Source organism: Lissotriton helveticus, chromosome 5_1 (genome assembly GCF_964261635.1).
Source record: "Lissotriton helveticus chromosome 5_1, aLisHel1.1, whole genome shotgun sequence".
In the NCBI taxonomy this organism is placed as follows: domain Eukaryota; kingdom Metazoa; phylum Chordata; class Amphibia; order Caudata; family Salamandridae; genus Lissotriton; species Lissotriton helveticus.
In genome coordinates this window covers 1,817,699,687-1,817,716,620 of record NC_136065.1, presented here as the reverse complement: position 1 = coordinate 1,817,716,620, position 16,934 = coordinate 1,817,699,687, and the positions used below count along the sequence as shown (strand labels likewise).

General features: G+C 45.6%; 1 protein-coding gene across 3 annotated transcripts in view; it reads right to left on the bottom strand.

Moving 5' to 3' along the window:
• The window catches only part of GPATCH8 (G-patch domain containing 8), a 480,524-nt gene that overhangs the window by 185,584 nt on the left and 278,006 nt on the right, over positions 1 to 16,934 (bottom strand). For all 3 annotated transcript variants that reach the window (XM_078645162.1, XM_078645164.1, XM_078645163.1), the window contains 2 exons: positions 16,690 to 16,776; positions 8,133 to 8,276 (listed from right to left, as the gene is read on the bottom strand). In XM_078645162.1, the coding sequence (XP_078501288.1) occupies positions 8,133 to 8,276; positions 16,690 to 16,776 (231 nt within the window). The remainder of the gene's footprint in view (positions 1 to 8,132; positions 8,277 to 16,689; positions 16,777 to 16,934) is intronic.

Genomic DNA, 16,934 nt, shown 5'->3' with positions numbered 1-16,934 from the left:
AACTTGTGGATGTAGATCCCATTCGTGAATTTGTGGTGTCTGCCGACTCAACAGATCTGCTATCTGATTGTGAGCTCCTGGAAGGTGCTCTGCTAGCAGATTTTTGTGGAAAGGCCCATCTCCAAATGTGTTGTGCAAGCTGGGAAAGTTGTAGAAAGTGTCCCCCCCCCCCCCTGTTTTTGTATATAATACATAGCTGTCATGTCCGTCCGGATTAATACAGCTTTGTTTTGTACTTGGAATGTTTTGAGTGCTAAGAATATTGCTAGCAGCTCTAGATGGTTGATATGGAACAATTTTTGATGAATGTTCCATTGTCCTTGAGTTGTATGATGTAGGAGATGGGCTCCCCATCCTGGGAGAGATGCGTCTGCTGTGAGCACTATTTGTGGAACAGGTTCGAGGAACGGCCGCCCCTTTATCAAGTTTTTGGTGTTCCACCACTGCAGAGAGCGATGTGTGCGGCTGTCTACCAACACCAGGTCTGTTAGCTGCCCTTGAGCCTGGTTCCACTGTTGTGCTAGACACTCCTGTAACTGACGCATCTGCAGTCTTGCACATGGTACAATGAAGATGCAAGATGCCATCATGCCTATTAGTCTCATGAACACTCTGGCTTGGAGAGAGTGTTGATGTTGGAAGCTTGTGACTAAGGCCTGAATGCTCTGTATCCTTGCTGGACTGGGATACGCTAGAGCTGTAGACGTGTTTATCGTAGCACCTAGATACTGATGTGTATGAGAGGGTTGCAGGTGCGACTTGGTGTAGTTTATTGTGAACCCTAAGTCGTGCAATGTTTGAATTGTCTGATGTGTGTGTTGAACACACTGATTGAATGACTTGGCTTTTATGAGCCAGTCATCTAGATAAGGGAAGTATTTGTTGTCTCCTGAGATGTGCTGCTACTACTGCTAGGCACTTTGTGAATACTCTTGATGCTGTTGTAACTCCGAATGGAAGGACTTTGAATTGATAATGTTGTCCTTCCAGTACAAACCTTAGATACTTCCTGAGAGCAGGATGTATAGGAATGTGGAAGTAGGCGTCCTTTAGATTTAGTGTTGTAAGGAAATCGCCTTGTTGCAGCAGTGGAAGCACTTGTTGTAAAGTGATCATATGAAAATGATCTGATTGTATGTAATGATTGAGGGGCCTGAGGTCGAGAATTGGTCTTAGTGTCCCGTCCTTCTTTGGTATTAGAAAATACAGCGAGTAAAACCCTGTTCCTTGGTGTTGTAAAGGAACTATTTCTATTGCGTCCTTTTGAAGAAGTGATAGGACTTAAGCAGAGTAAGATGTTCTGCAGACATTGGACACTGCTTGGGTGGTATGTATGGAGGGGTTGCTGTTAGCTCCAGGCAGTAGCCATACTGGATAATTTGACTTACCCACCTGTCCGTTGTAATGGAATTCCAGACAGGTAGGAACTGTGTTAATTTGCCCCCCACAGGAGTGGAATGCTGTTGGGGGAGCAGAGGAAAGTCACTGTTTTGTGGCGGAAGAGGTTTGATTATTGTTGCTACCCCGACCTCTTCCTTTGTTGTTGTTTCCTCTATATCCTCCTCTAAAATAACCTTTGTTAGAGGATGTTTGTATGTTAGATTTGAAGGATGTTGTATTGTCAGCTCCAGTCTTTTTGGAGCCTCCTCTGTAGAAGGAGCGACAAAAGGAACTTTTAGCTTGTGTGGACTGTAAAGCTCCCATAGATTTGGCAGTCTCTGTATCCTTCATCTTTTCAAGTGTTGTGTCTTCCTCTGGTCCAAACAATTGATTTTGATTAAATGGTGGATTTAAAATGGTAGTTTGTACTTCCTGTTTAAATCCAGGAATGCGTAGCCACGCACGTCTTCTAAGTAGGACACTAGTGTTCACAGCTCTAGACGCAGTGTCTGCCACATCAAGTGCACACTTGATTGAGGCATTGGAAATTAGCTTGCCTTCTTGTATAAGGTAATTTGCCTGCGTTTTATATTGGTCAGGTAGATGTTCTAATAGTTTCTCCAACTGATCATAATGAGTCCTGTCATATCTTGAAAGGAGGGCTTGTGTGTTAGCTATACGCCATATGTTAGTAGCTTGCGCAGCTATTCTTTTGCCTGAAGCATCTATAGCTTTAGATTCTTTGTCAGGTGGGGGTGCCGCACCGGACGTTAGAGTTTGCCCTTTTCCTAGAATTTGATACAACTAGTGAATCTAATGGTAGTTGTCCTTTAATGTAGGCTGGATCCGCAGGTGCAGGCCTATATTGTTTCTAAATTCTAGGGTTTAGGATACTAGTACATACAGGGTCTTTAAATACCTCTGGAGAATGTTTGATGACCCCTTTGATCATAGGAAGAATTTGAACTGACCTTTGCAAATGGGTCTAATAGAAAATCCTCCTCTGCCTCATTAGAATGCATAGTGACCCCATGGTAAATGGCAGCTCTGTTCAATAGGTGCCCAAAACCAATGTTATCTTCTGGGGGAGAAGGTTTTGATGGGTATGACTGTGGGTCAGGAATATCTAGTACATCCCGTGGGTTTGGGTACTCCCAGTCTGGATCATCTAAAGGGTATAGGAAAGGCTCATCTGGGTCTATCCCTCTGCCTAGGCTATACTCATCATCGTTTTGAGGTGAGTGTGAAGACAGAGTAGGAGAATGTAGAGGAGAAATCTGTGGTGAAATGTTAAGAGGAACAGGGGATGAAGGAGAAGGAAGTATAGGAGAAGAAGGGTGCATACGAGATGTGGCACAGTCCTTCTTGGCAGGTACTACAGGTGTGGGTGTTGTATCTGCCTTCCTCTTCTTGTGTGGTATAGTGGATAAAGCACCTGTTTTTAGGTCAATGTAGAACTTCTTTTGCAGAGGATCTGGTTGGAAAAGTTCTTCTCCTTGTGGAACCTTTGTCGGCGCAGATTTTTTCGGTTCCGGACGAGGTTGCTGCTTATCTATAGCCTTAGGAGGTGTTACATTGTCCTTTGGCGTAGTTTCCGGCACCGAAGGTGTTGTTTTCGATGTCGTAGGCTATTTCGAGGGCTTGGGCGCATCGGAATCAGGCCGTGTCGGTTTCGGTACCGAAGACTATGTCTTCGGAGTGGAGCTGGTCTCGTCGGCTTCGAGGCGTCGGACGCTGGCTTCGCACCTTTGTCTTTCAAAGTAGACGGTCTTGGAGCCGAGACTTCTTTCGGTTTCGGTGCAGAGGGAGCTGGTGGGATCGGCACGTGCGGCTTGCTCAGGAAAGAGCTACCGTAAGGCTTAACTGCTTTCTTTGGAGCCGGTGGCGGGGCTTTCGTAGTGGTTTTTCGGTCGCGACTGGGCCCCGGAGGCAGAGAGTGGACCTTTGCCTTCGATCTGGGTGCTGTGTGTGTTGCAGGGGCAGTACGGTTCCGGAGCTGATCTCTGCATGTCGTGTCGACGGGCCATCCGATCTCGGATGGTTTTCTTGGATCCAAAGGACTTGCAGGCTCTACAGCTGGATTCGTCGTGTTCTGGCGATAAGCACAGGTTGCAGACCTCGTGGTGGTCACTGTGGGGAAACTTTGCTCCACACTCGGGGGAATTTCTTAAATGGCATCCTTTCCATGAGGTGTAGGCCTCACAGCGAGGATAGGCCCAACGGCCCGCGTCGACGACCGGAATCGAGCTGATGGAGTTGAAACGATGTTAGTCGATATCGAAGGTAGTTAAGTAAAGTTTTAATGATTTTTTTGCGCTTCAAGTACTTGAAAGGTAGATAGAGGCGGAGCGGAAAAAGTTCATCCGAACCTAGTGGCGGAAAAAACCAATCTAAGGATGGAGTCGATGCCCATGCGCACTATCATCCAAGGGAGGAGTCACCTATCTCGTGACTACAAAAGACTTCTTCCAAGACGACAACAACATGCAATCATCCGAGCCCAACCCCAGGTGGCGATCTAATGCAAAAGTGTAGTATCTGCAGCTCATATGCCTCGAACACTGTATTTAGGGGTGTTTTAGGGGTGACTAGGTCAGTAGCCTATGGGGTATTTATCGGAGGGTGACTTTACTCTTGGTGTGTCCACCCCACGTGGGGGAGTGGGCACAATCCCTAATCCTAATTGGAGAGTGCCTGCCATCTGCAAGAAGGCGGGCACTGAAGAGTTGGCTTCACCTCCCCTCCCCCATCTGAGGGGTGGGATTGGCAGAGGTTGGCACACCTTCTGGGCTGTGCTAATTTTTCCCACCTGTCTTTCCGCCGAAAAGGAGGGGAGACAGGAAGGGGGCCTGCTCCTGATAGCAGGAGAGGCTGGGTGTCGTGTTACAAAGGTGGCAAGCCCTTTGAAGCTCACCTGCCACAGATGGCTCTTCCAGGCCGGGGGGAGGTGTGACCACTTCTTCCCAGGAAAGGCTTTATTTCATTTCTGGGCTCAGGGAGCAAAAGCTCCCACCCCAGGAGTCCAAATACATGTCTCGTGGTGGCAGGCTGGTGTGCACCAATTAAGGAACCCACCAGAGGCTGGTCGGTTTTCAGGGGGCATCTCTAAGATGCCCTTGGAGTGCATTTTTCATTAAATCCCACACTGCATCAGTGTGGGTTTAATGTGCTGAGCAGCTTAATACCAAACTTCCCAGTTTTCAGTAAAGCCATTATGGTGCTGGGGAGTTCGTAATGACAAACTCCCGGTGCCATATACTCTTAATGCCATTACTGCACTTACAATGTCTAAGAATTGGTCTAGACACTGTAGGGGTAGAGCACTCCTGCACCTGTACCCTCACCACTGGTATTATGCACCCAGCTGGAGGGGTGGCTGACCTATGCCATGGCAGTGGGTTGTAGGCATGGCACACAGGGATGTGTTCCATGTCGACCCTTCACTTGGTTCTGCACCAATGGGTGGGTTACTGCAACAGAAACCCAGCTTCCTACAGTGGCAGATTGAGCGGCCACCCTATTTACCGCACATCAATGATATTATTCTCCTTATCTGGCTGTCAGATGTTCCCGGCCCCGTGTGTTAACCTGTTTGCGTGCGTTAAGCACAACTGACAAATCTGGTGGGAGCTGGCCTCTTACGTAGGGTGGGTCCGAAGGGTTGGCTTCTATTTCTTACCCAGCCTTAGAGCGAACACCCTAGCCTTCACTATGTCCTTAAAAGTGTCCCGGCTGTTAACATTCGTGCAACTATGGGAAGGGATTGAACTGAGTGTTGGAAAGAATCTTTTGTGGAGATCTACCATGTGGAATGTAGCCCCCCCTATGGATGGCCTAATGTAAAGTGGGTTCCTTTGGAGGGGAGGGCTTGGCTGGATATAAATCTAGGTCCGTGTTCCTGTGGGAACCACATAATAATCGCCCCAGGTATCCTCTAGGGTCTCAGATCAGATGGGGCATCATATGGGTCCATAAGGCATTGAGGACTCCCCTTCCCATGGGATGAATGTGGTAAATTCTCCAGAGAAGGTGGCAGAGGAGGCCCATGTAGTGGTGGAGGAGGAGGAGGCACAGAAGGGCGAGAGCAGATGCCTGGTACCTCTATCTTGATGCGTCTTCAATTTGGGAGATGGTGGAGGCTCCAAAGCAAGCTGCTCCTTGAAGGTAAGCTTCCTCTTATGAGAAGAGTTTCCTCCACCCTTGGTGCTGGTTTCACTGTAGTATTCCCATTGTGGAGGTGATAAACAATCTATTTTGCCAAATTTCCAACTCCTTCTGGAGATGTTGTAGTATTTGCAGTTCCTGATCCTCAGTGTGTCATGGATTGTCGTCTGGGTGCAGAAACGGTGTTACTGCTACGCAGCAGGTTTCGACACCGCTCCACAGCCCATCGGTGCCAGTGCCGAGGACCGAGGGGGCATTGATGGAGCTGTCAACGCAGAGAGAGAGGATGGGTCTAATGCGGCGGGCTCTGCGCTGAGGATGGAGTCCTTGTCGGCTCTGAAGACAGAGCAGTTACTGCCATGGGAACAATGCAGTGGGGGATTCAGGCTTCCGGTCCGCAATCGTGGGCTCAAAGCCCAACCCCTGGAGGAGCGGTAGGCGACCTGATGGTGAGAGCTGTGAGGAGCTGTACTCACTGTCAAAGTCTTCTGATACTGGTCTGGTGTGGGAGGCGAATCTGCGGTTTCAAAATCCAAAGGTGAATCTGGCTCCGGGCTAAAGGAAGTTGCTTGTTCAGGAAGAGAAGACATCTGCCTCCCCTTTGAAGTCCTACCAGAAGATGTCAATGAATCCTTGTATGGCTGCTGTTCCATGGTGCATCGAGCAAGCTGACTATATCAGATGTTCTTGGAACGAAAGGCACGGCCGGCGAAAAAAAAAAAGGGGGTCTAGTCATGCTCCGGCGACTAGTAGAAGTTTCAGACGGAGTGTTGATCTGTTCACGAGTACTCGGAGTGGCACTGGACAGTAATGAAAGGGTGTCCTTTCCATCACACTCTGCTCATTCTCAAGGAAGAAGCCAAGTGGAACAGGCTACAAAGGTGAGATTGCCTCTAAATAATGGGAGCGGATGTTTAAGAGGGCCGGACAACAATCAACACACGGTATGTACTCAGAGCCCCGGCAATGCATGTCCGACCTAGACGGCAGAAGAAAACTATCTAACAATGGAGCCAATGTTAATTCACATTACCAGTCATAGGAGTCACTGCCTCGTGACTTGAAAGAGTTCTCTGAAGAATTTTTTTTATACATGTCTGAGGTCAACACTAGATGGTAGGAGTATGCAAAGCATATGCATCTACAGCTAGGCAGGACACCACTTTTTGGGGGTGGCGGGGGGAGGAGGACTGGTGTTCCTGGGGGAATCAGCAATTGAATCATTAAGTAGGTTAATTAGTCACATCTCCCCTGCAAGGATGTATTTAGTCATGTAGTCGGGCTGTTAAAACCTCCAACACTCAAGGCTAAACTGCCGCTTCAGTGATCTGCATATCTCTCTCCAGTAGATCTTTCTCTGGCTTTCACATGATGCAAGTGCTTCATACGTATCATTAAAAGGGGCAAGATGGGAGAACATGATCTGACTGAACAAAGTAGATATTCTGAGAATTAAGGAGCTCAGAAGTAAAGACTCAATCCAGTCTGTGGCCCTGAACATGTATGGAGCTATGCACCAATTGGTTGAAACTCAGTACCTGAAGGTGGTGTAAAAACTGAAATTTAGGAATCTTACCATCCTCTGCCTATGTGTTACAGGTCGCAGCTAAGATGAGAGGATGACTGAATTTCACTACAGAATTAAGAAAGAAATAAATCAGTAATGCTACCTTCAAATACAGGTTTAACACTTGGGGGTCTATATCTACAAATAAAGGCACAACAGCTTGGGCAACAATTGCAGCAGTGGTCTCGTTGGGGCTTTGTGCTAGAAGTCCTGAATAGGACATGAAAGTTTGATTTGGCGTATCACGAAAGATTGCTAGCTTTGCTGATCCTCTCGCTGGAGAAGCTTTTGAAAACGTATTATGCAATCAATTCTTGCAAGTGATCTTATTGTAGGTATAAGAGAGTAGGGTCATCAAAATAGCTTCAATGTTATGCTGCCTCTTCATTTTTAGTCTTCCTGAGGGGCTGTTGGGAGGTTTCACTGATGCAAGGATATGTGTGCCCAGTATGTGAAAATAAAACTGGTCACGCCTAACCGCCTCCTGCGGTGGGAGCATAGAACACCCATTGTGGTAGTATTTTTCTAATGTAGACACTGAACTAGGCTATCCTGAGATTGAAGCCTTCTAAGAGCCAAGTACAAAGGCTTCTGCTCCACAGGTCACATGGAAAGTTTTAGGTAGCAGTTCATCTAGGAGTGCTTCTTTGACATTGAACAAGGGTTAAGATTTGATGAAAACAATTACTAGTCATGCCAACTAAACAGTATATCCATTTCTGTGCATCACTAAGATTACATCTAATGTTTTACTAGATTAAGCTTTCTCTTGCATTTTACACCAAGGGCTTATTTTGACAGTGTTTTAGAGGATGTGAAAAAAATTCCCACAAAAAAACTTAGAAAAAGTAAAACTGTAAAAACAGGAAGAGCCTCGGGAAAAGTGATAGAATAGGCCTAAATTACTAGTTATTCACCCAACACATTAGGGTACTCGCAAATCTCTGCCATCTACTTCAACAATGTAACACCCGACATGGTCAATAAAGAGATTTGGTACAGGATCACATCGTCATCTCACTTGTTTGTGTGCATGGTCGTAGGAGTTGATGTGGTTGTCAAATTCTTGGTGCTTTTGGTACTGCTTGTCACATAGTTCACAATAGAAGTTAGCACGCAGCTCTTCCAGTGCTTTAGCAATAGCCTTCTCTTTGTCGACGTATTCCTAAAACACCAACAACAAAAAAAGTACAGAATACAGAAAAAACATAAGAGCAAATATTTCAGAATAACCTTAATTACTCTGAATCATTTTCTTCCAAATTCATGGGCAGGGTTGAACATGAAATGTGGTTGATCACAACGCTAAGGTGCAGTAGCAAATTTGATACATAAGTTCATAGGTACCAATGGCAGTCACTTTTCTATATAGCAACTGAATACCTAAGTTGTCATTGCTAGATAATGTCACTCAACGCAAAGATAAAAGCAATACCTCTACATCTATAAAGCAAGCTGAGGAAACTTATTTGGGATGATGAAACTGGGCATAAGCAGTACTCAGTGTGGCATTTCTTCAAGTTCGGTCCATCAAGCAGGTGATTTCCAGTACTGCCCAACATCACAATGGAGAGAAGGAACTTTGTTTGAATTAGCCAATGGCTCACGAGTTCTGTTTTTGGCAGCAACGCGCACATCAAGGTCATTTTCCCTCAGTTCTACCCAAGAGACAAACACGATAAACACAATAGCCCGGTCACATCTAATCCATAGCATCTACATGGAGCTTTCAGGGTGCCTAATCAAAGATTCATGAATGTTGCCGTAATACAGAATTATAAGTACAAACACCCCGCCCTGCACTTGCTAACTTTACTACAAGAACGATATCCTTCAAAGTGCTTGGCATTGCTCACAATGCAACTCAAAGCAGTACATCAAGTGTTATCTAGTCCACATTCAAACGTTACACCTAACAGAGAAACCTTAAATAGGCACCCCATATAATCCGCACTATTAACAGTAGCAGCAGACTAGGTGGAAGGTCCTTTTCAGAATAAAACTGAAAACTATGCAACACCCCACACAAAAATATATAGTCTATAGCAACCACCTAGCTTTCAGAAAAGAAATAAAAACTTGGCTTGTTCCAAATCACAACTCAACATCCAGAAGGCTACATATTACTGTGTCAAAAGGATCAAAATGCTCCAAGATCTTTTATGCCAAGGCCCTGGTGGATTAAGCCCAGAGTATCACAGTACCCACTAGAAAACTACAGGAGGGCTCCAAGTTCTTTCCCATAAGAGTACGAGACATAAGGAAAATGCTACTTACACAGCATGCATCTGTTCTTGGCATAGACAGCTGTAGATTCATATGCTTTAGCATAGATCGCCATCAGGTGTTGGGTCCAGATGCTTGCATTTTGTTATTGTTCGAAGAAGACTTTTAGTCACGAGGTAGGTGATTCCTCCATTCGGTGATAGCGTGCATGGGCATCAGCTCCATCCCCAGATTGTTTTGTTGTAAGGGTGATGGAGTTAGTAAGAGATGTCCAAGTATATTGTATCGAAGTAAGATGATACTGTAACAGACAAAAGGTACCCGGGGAGGCGGGTGGGCGGATATGAATCTACAGCTGTATATGCCAAGAACAGATGCATACAGGGTAAGTAGCATTTTCTGTTTGAGGCATATATATGAGCTGTAGATCATATGCTTTAGCATAGACAATGCAGCAGTTATCTCCAAAGTGTGGGCTGACCTGGGTCTGTGGCAATGGTTTGAAATAGAATTCTTAAAACGGCCTGACCCACACTAGCTTGTTGTTTTGCCAACACATCTACACAATAGTGCCTTGTGAATGAGTGTGGCATATACCATGGTGCTGCTTTGCAGATGTCAACTAAGGGTATGTTCCCTAAGAATGCCATAGAAGCCCTTAGTTTGTGTGTAGAGTGCGCCCTAGGGGGAACTGTTGATGTGCGTTTAGCTTTAATATAACATGTCTGGATGCATTTAACGATCCACCGTGCAATACCTGCTTTTGATACGGCATTGCCTTTATGCGGTGGTGAAAAAGCAACAAAGATTTGTTTTTCGAAAAGATTTAGTTTGTAATTGCTCTTTTTACATCGAATGTGTGAAGAGCACGTTCTGCCACTGAGTCTGGTTGAGGAAAAATACAGGTAGCTCAACAGACTAGTTAAGATGAAAGGCAGAAACGACTTTGGGTAGAAATTTGGGATTAGTCCTAAGAACCACTTTATTTTGATGAATTTGTAAAAATGGTTCTGGATAGTTAGTGCCTGGAGCTCTCAAACTCTTCTGAGAGATGTGATGGCTATGAGAAAGGCTACTTTCCGAGTGAGAAATTGTAGCTCATATTTGTGTAGCGGTTCAAATGGTAGGGCCATGAGTTTTGTAAGGACTATGTTAAGATTCCACATTGGAGATGGTGGAAGTCTAGGAGGGACAATTCTTTTAAGTCCTTCCATAAAGGCCTTAATCGCAGGAACACAAACCAAAGACAATTGTTGTCGGTTTTGTAGGCAAGCGGCTACTGCAGCAACATGTAACCATATAGATATATAGGCTAAATTACAACGCTGTAAGAGTAATAGGTAGCAAATGGTGTTTTGGATTGAAACAACTAGTGGATTGATTTGACTGTTTGTGCAATAAATTACAAATCGCTTCCACTTTGCGGCGTAGCATGCTCTAGTGGTAGGGTGTCTAGCCTCTAATGATGTTCTGCAGTCTGGCGGGAGATTAAGGTAGGCAAACTCTAATTTCAGGTGCCAGATCCTAAGGTTGAGTCGACTGGGATCTGAATGTCTTATATCTCCATGGTTCTGAGTGAGAAGATTGGGGGAGAGGTGCAGTTTTTGTTGAGGAACTACTGATAGTTCCAATAGTGTTGTGAACCAGGGTTGTTCAGCCCATGTGAAAAGCCACTAGTATCATTGTGAGGGACTGTTGCTTGAGCTTCCGAACCACTATTGGAATTAACGGGAGAGGTGGAAAAGCGTAAGCAAATCTGCCCGACCAATTCATCCATAGCGCATTGCCTTTGGATGATGGGTGTGGGCACCGGGACGCGAAGTTTGGCCATTTTGCATTGAGGTGTGTTGAGAACAGATTTATTTCTGGATAGCCCCACATTTGAAAGAATGAGAGCAGAACATGAGGATGGAGTTCCCATTCGTGGATTTGTTGTATTTGACGACTGAGCATATCTGCAATTTGGTTGTTTACTCCGGGGGTGTTCCGCAAGGAGATATATCTTTTGAGGTATGGCCCATCTCCATATGCTTGGAGCTAGACGTGAAAACTGTAGAAAGTGCGTCCCTCCCTGTTTTTGTATGTAGTACATTGCTGTCATATTGTCTGTACAGACTAAGACAGCTTTGCCTACTAGATGCAGTTGAAAAGTTTTCAATGCCAGAAAAATCGCTAGTAGCTCTATGTAGTTTATGTGAAAGTGTTTCTGATGTAGGGTTCATGTGCCCTGAACAGTGTATTTTTGAAGATGTGCTCCCCGACTATTGAGTGATGCGTCCGCTGTTAACACTATCTGTGGAACTGGATCGAGGAATGGCCGCCTTTTGGAAAGGTTTTGTGTATTCCACCACAGCATAGAGCGATGGGTGCGGCTGTCAGCTGACTTTGAGCCTGGTTCCACTGACGTGCCAAGCATTCCGGTAGGGGAAGCACTTGAAGTCTTGCGTAAATGACGATAAGAATGCAAGAAGCCATCATGCCGATTAATTGCATGAACACTCGGGCTGGTAGTTCTTGATGGGGCAGAAAATATCAGATTTTGTATGTTGCGTATCCGGACTGGGTTGGGGTATGCTAGAGCTTTACCAGTGTCTATTGTAGCTCCTAGATCCGCTTGCGAGTTGGACGGCTGAAGGTGAGACTTGGTGAGGTTTACTGTGAAGCCCAAGTCGTGAAGCAGCTGTACTGTTGTCGGAGTGTGGAGTATGCAGCTGTGTTGTGATCTGGCTGTTATTAGCCAGTCGTCCAGGAAAGCGAAGACGTCAACGTGCGGTCTTCTTAAAAAATCTGCGACCACTACATTGCACTTGGAAAATACTCGGGGTGCCGTAGTTACCACGAAGGGGAGAACTTTGAATTGATAATGGCGTCTGTCCACCACGAACCCAAGATATTTTCTGTGAGCTGGGTGAATAGGAATAGGAAGTAGGCATCCTTTAGCTCCAGAGTGGATAGAAAGTCGCCTTGTTGAAGCAATGGGAGCACCTGTTGGGAGGGTGACCATGTGGAAGTGGTCTGGTTGAATATAAAGATTCAGCTGTCTGAGGTCCAGTTTATGCCTTAGAGAGCCGTCCTTTTTTGGAATAAAAAAGTAAAGGGAGTACACTCCTGTTCCCTGATGATGGAACAGGACTGGTTCTATTGCATGTTTTTGTACAAGAGAGAACTTCTTGTTTCAGGAGTGTGAAATGTTCTAGTGACATTACACGTTGCTTTGGAAGAATATTTGGGGGACGGCTGGTCAGTTCCAGGCAGTAACCATACTGGATAATTTGTCTTACCCACTTGTCTGAGGTAATGGAATTCCAGACAGGTAGGAAATGGGAGAGTCGTCCCCCAACAGGAGTGGGATGATCAGGGGGGGGAGCGGAGGGAAGTCACTGCTTATTGGCAGGGTAAGTGTGGATGGAGTTACCTCTGCCTCTTCCCTTGTTATTATTCCCTCTGTAGTTTCCTCTAAAAAAGCCTTTGGGGGAGTTAGAGAGGTTGTTATGAGGAGGAGGGATTTTCTGAAGACACGGTTTTTGAGCCACCCCTATAAAAGGAGCGGCGAAAAGACCCCCGGTTAGAAGGCATTGGTAAGGCCCCCATGGACTTTGCTGTATCTGTGTCTTTCTTCATTTTCTCTAATGAAGTATCTACTGATAGACCGAATAGATGCTCTTGATCAAAGGGCTGGTTAAGTATGGAGGGTTGTACCTCCTGCTTGAATCCAGAGATTCGAAGCCAAGCATGCCTGCGTAAGAGTATGCTAGTGTTCATGGTGCTGGATGCTGTGTCTGCTGCATCTAGCGCACATTTTATGGAAGTGTTGGTGATGAGCTTCCCTTCCTGAATGAGGTCGTTAGCTTTAGTTTCATACTTATCCAGCAGATGTTGCATGAGTTTTTCCAACTAGTCATAGTGAGCACTATCATAGCGTGCTAACAGAACCTGAGCATTGGCAATACGCCAATGGTTAGGCGCTTGGGAAGTCACTCTTTTGCCTGAGGCGTCAATAAGTTTTGATTCCTTATGAGGAGGGGCGTCGCCTGTGGTTTGAGAATTAGCTCTTACGGGCGTTGGTTACAACAAGAGTCTAGAGGCAACTGGCGTTTAACATATGCCGGGTCTGTAGGAGCGGGTTTGTATTTTTTATCCATTTGAGGTGTTAGTATTCTGGCTCTAACTGGGTCTTTGGATACTTCGTCAGTATGTTTCAGTAAGCCTTTGAGCATTGGTAAGGTGTTAGTAGACCTTTGTGAATGTGTGAATGTCTCCACAAGGAAATCCTCTTCTAGAGGGACTGAGTGTAGTTCCATCCCGTGATATTGAGCACCCCTGTTAATAAGCTGTGAAAAACCGATGTGATCTGGTGGGGAGGGTCTGGAGGGATACAGGCCGGGATTGTTATCCTGGTATGGATCTTTATCATAATGGTGCCAGGGATCAGTGTCCTGTGGTGCATCCCCATCCCCATCGTCCTTGTCCTGTGTGTCAGGTGATGGTGGAGGTGAATTTGATGGGGTAATTATCAAATTTGGGTTGGGAGAAGGAGAGAGAGGTATGTAATGAGGAGAATGGTTTGTACCCATATCCTCATTTTTCAGAGGTGTAGAATGATCCTCTGTGGGATCCAGCTTCAGTTGTTTAGGAAGAATGACCTTCAGGTGTCCAGTCTTCAGTCAATGCGGAGTCTATTTTGTTTGGGATCAAAAGGTGGCTGCTTGGGGAAAGATTCTTTGGATGGAGTTGATTTAGGTTGAGGATCTTTGGGCGCTGAGTGTTTTGAGTTTGAGTGCTTTTTAGCAGGTTTCGGCTCCAAGCCTTTCAGCATGGAATGTTTCGGATCAGAGTCTTTTGGTGTGGATTTCGGCTCCAAGGCTTTAGATGTGTGTTTCAGCTCCGAAGCTTTAGGCTTCGAGGCATTCGGCTCCGGGACGTTGTGTTTGGCGGGGTTTGGCGAAGAAGTTTTCGGTGCCGGTGTCGTGGAGACTGGCAAAGTCTTGTGTTTTGGTGCTGGACTTGCTGGTTCGGCACAGGAATGAGGGTGGCTCAAGCCCGAAGGCTTGTGCTTGGGTTTCGTAGCGGAGCCGGAGGGCGGGGCATCTGAAACTTTGTTTCGGTCATGACCTGAGCATGAGGGCGAAGGAGATACCGGAGCTGCAGTTTTTGGGTCAGTGGGCAGGTGGGGGCAGGTTTACGTTGACCCGGAGTGATGGTGGGTTCTTCCTCCATGTCGGAATCGGCTTCGGACTCGTAGACCAGTTCTTCCTCTGCTTCTGGATCCGGTTGGTGGGAATCAGAATCTTCGTTGAAGACGTTGGATACGGATCCGCTGCCGTGATGAATCTCGTGGCATCGAGCTAGACTGTCACAAATGGTTTTTGTCGATCGGAATGATCGACATGCCTCATAGTCCTTTTCGTTGTGTTCCTGGATAGGCAGAGGTTGCAGACCTCGTGCAAGTCGGTGCATGGACACTTAACGACACCGAAGACATAACTTGAATGGAGTCCATTCCATCGATTGCTGACGTGGTCGGCACGGGTAGGCCCGACGACCCACCTCGAATTTCCCAATCGAATGTTTTCCGATTTTAGACTATGCGCGTCGAATGGAAACCACAATCGATGGACAATACCAACGAGTGTAGATGACTGCGCATCGAAGTTCGAAAACTATACCGAACCTCAGCAATACACATCCGCACCCGATGGCGGAAAACAACAATCTGGGAATGGAGCCGTTGCCCATGCGCACTATTACCGAAAGGAGGAGTCACCTACCTTGTGACTAAAAGACTTTTTCAAACAATTAAGTGCATCATGCGGACCCAACACCAGATGGCGATCTATGCTAAAGCATATGATCGACAGCTCATATGTCTCGAACTAAGGTGTTCCTAACAATAGATTACACAGGCACCAGCATCAATATAACCTTATCATATGACAACAAATACTAGGTACAGGCATGCCCAAAGGTGCCTATTTCTTACACTCTGCAACAAAACTACATACTGTTGGGAGTCTTGCTTCCAGTTCCCGCTGCTCCCAGTTTTCATTCATACAAAGACCAGTATACAGCCAACACACTTCAAATCACACACTTGATATGCACCCTTAAGCTGATAAAAATCAAAGTCCTACCATGACCTGGTCAGGGCCACTAACAACTCATACATGATGGCTACTTAGTCGAGGAAATGCTTTAGGCCTCACAAGAGTTATGGAAGGTGCAATATGAATAGAAATAAAATATGATGCACCGGTAGGGGCCATACCCTGAATGACACATCTGTACGGTACCAGCACACAAGGTTTGACACTTAAGATCAGAACTAATTCAATATTTTGCCAATCACTCACTCCCCCTACACTATAGCACGTTACCCATCCAAAACATGCCTTTTGGCAGCCCACAAAAGGGTTATGAAGCACTATATAAATATTGCAATGCATTACAATACTTTAAATGCTTTTGAATCACTTCAGGTCTTGCCACCAGTTGACCTCTGCACACACAAGCATGCCAAATGCGACAGCAGTGTTTTTGGCTTTCCTACCAGGTTTCTTAATGAGAATGACCAAACAGCCATCCAAGGTTCCCATCTTCAGCATAGCAAATGTGCAAAGACGGGTAACTGAGTAGCCAAAGCACACACAGTGAAAATGGTAGGTTGCAATGAACAAGTCGACCAGCTAGACCGTGGGCGGTACTGGAGGAATGGTAGCGTGCAGTGGTAGACTGAGAAGAAAGCCACAGCTGCATAGGCAACACATTTTCACACACAGGTCAGAACGGCACTGGGAAACCTAAAATACCACCATTCCTAAGAAAACTATGTATCAACGATTACTTAAAGTACCAAGTAAAATACATTGTCACAAATGTTTTCATGCTTGTGCAGTGGTGAGGACGCTTAAAGGGAGAATTGCAGATGAACTGTAAAACAGTCAGTTGCCTTTAGGATGCCAAATGAGAGAGGAAGGGCCAAAAGTGCCCCGGGATGCAGATGTATATCCCAACATTTTAACACTAAACAAAATATGGACATTTGCATTACCCTATGAAAGGATATTAAAGCTTTTTTTCATGAAAATAGCTCTTTCTAGGTAAAATGTTGTTGAAGGTAATTAAATAAGGTAACGGGGGGAACTTAATAACAGAAAACTCTGTCAAGTAGGACTCTTATTAATCATGTGTGAAAACTAGAGTCCTCTGCCCTCTGTTTCCTATAGAACATCAGGAGCATGTGTGATCCAATATCTCTCACTGCTGGTACCCAAGCGAACCTCATCCCCTTTATTTGAACATCACTGAAATCTATAACCAGAATCAAAATGATGTATGGAGTATAATAATAATACCTTGTATTTCTGCCTCAGCTCTTCAGTGTCTTCTTTCTCCACTTCCAGGGCCCTGCGGCGCTCCGTAGCATCTTCTGCATAGTCCATCTGCACCAGAACAAGCCACAATAATAAATTCACAAAGGTGCAAGTCAATGCGTCACTGTCTGAAAATGATTTGTAACGAGACTATTTGAGATATGAATAAAGACAAAAGGCAGCCAAATGCAATTACAAACTCAAAGTATGTGCTGAAGAATGTTTTG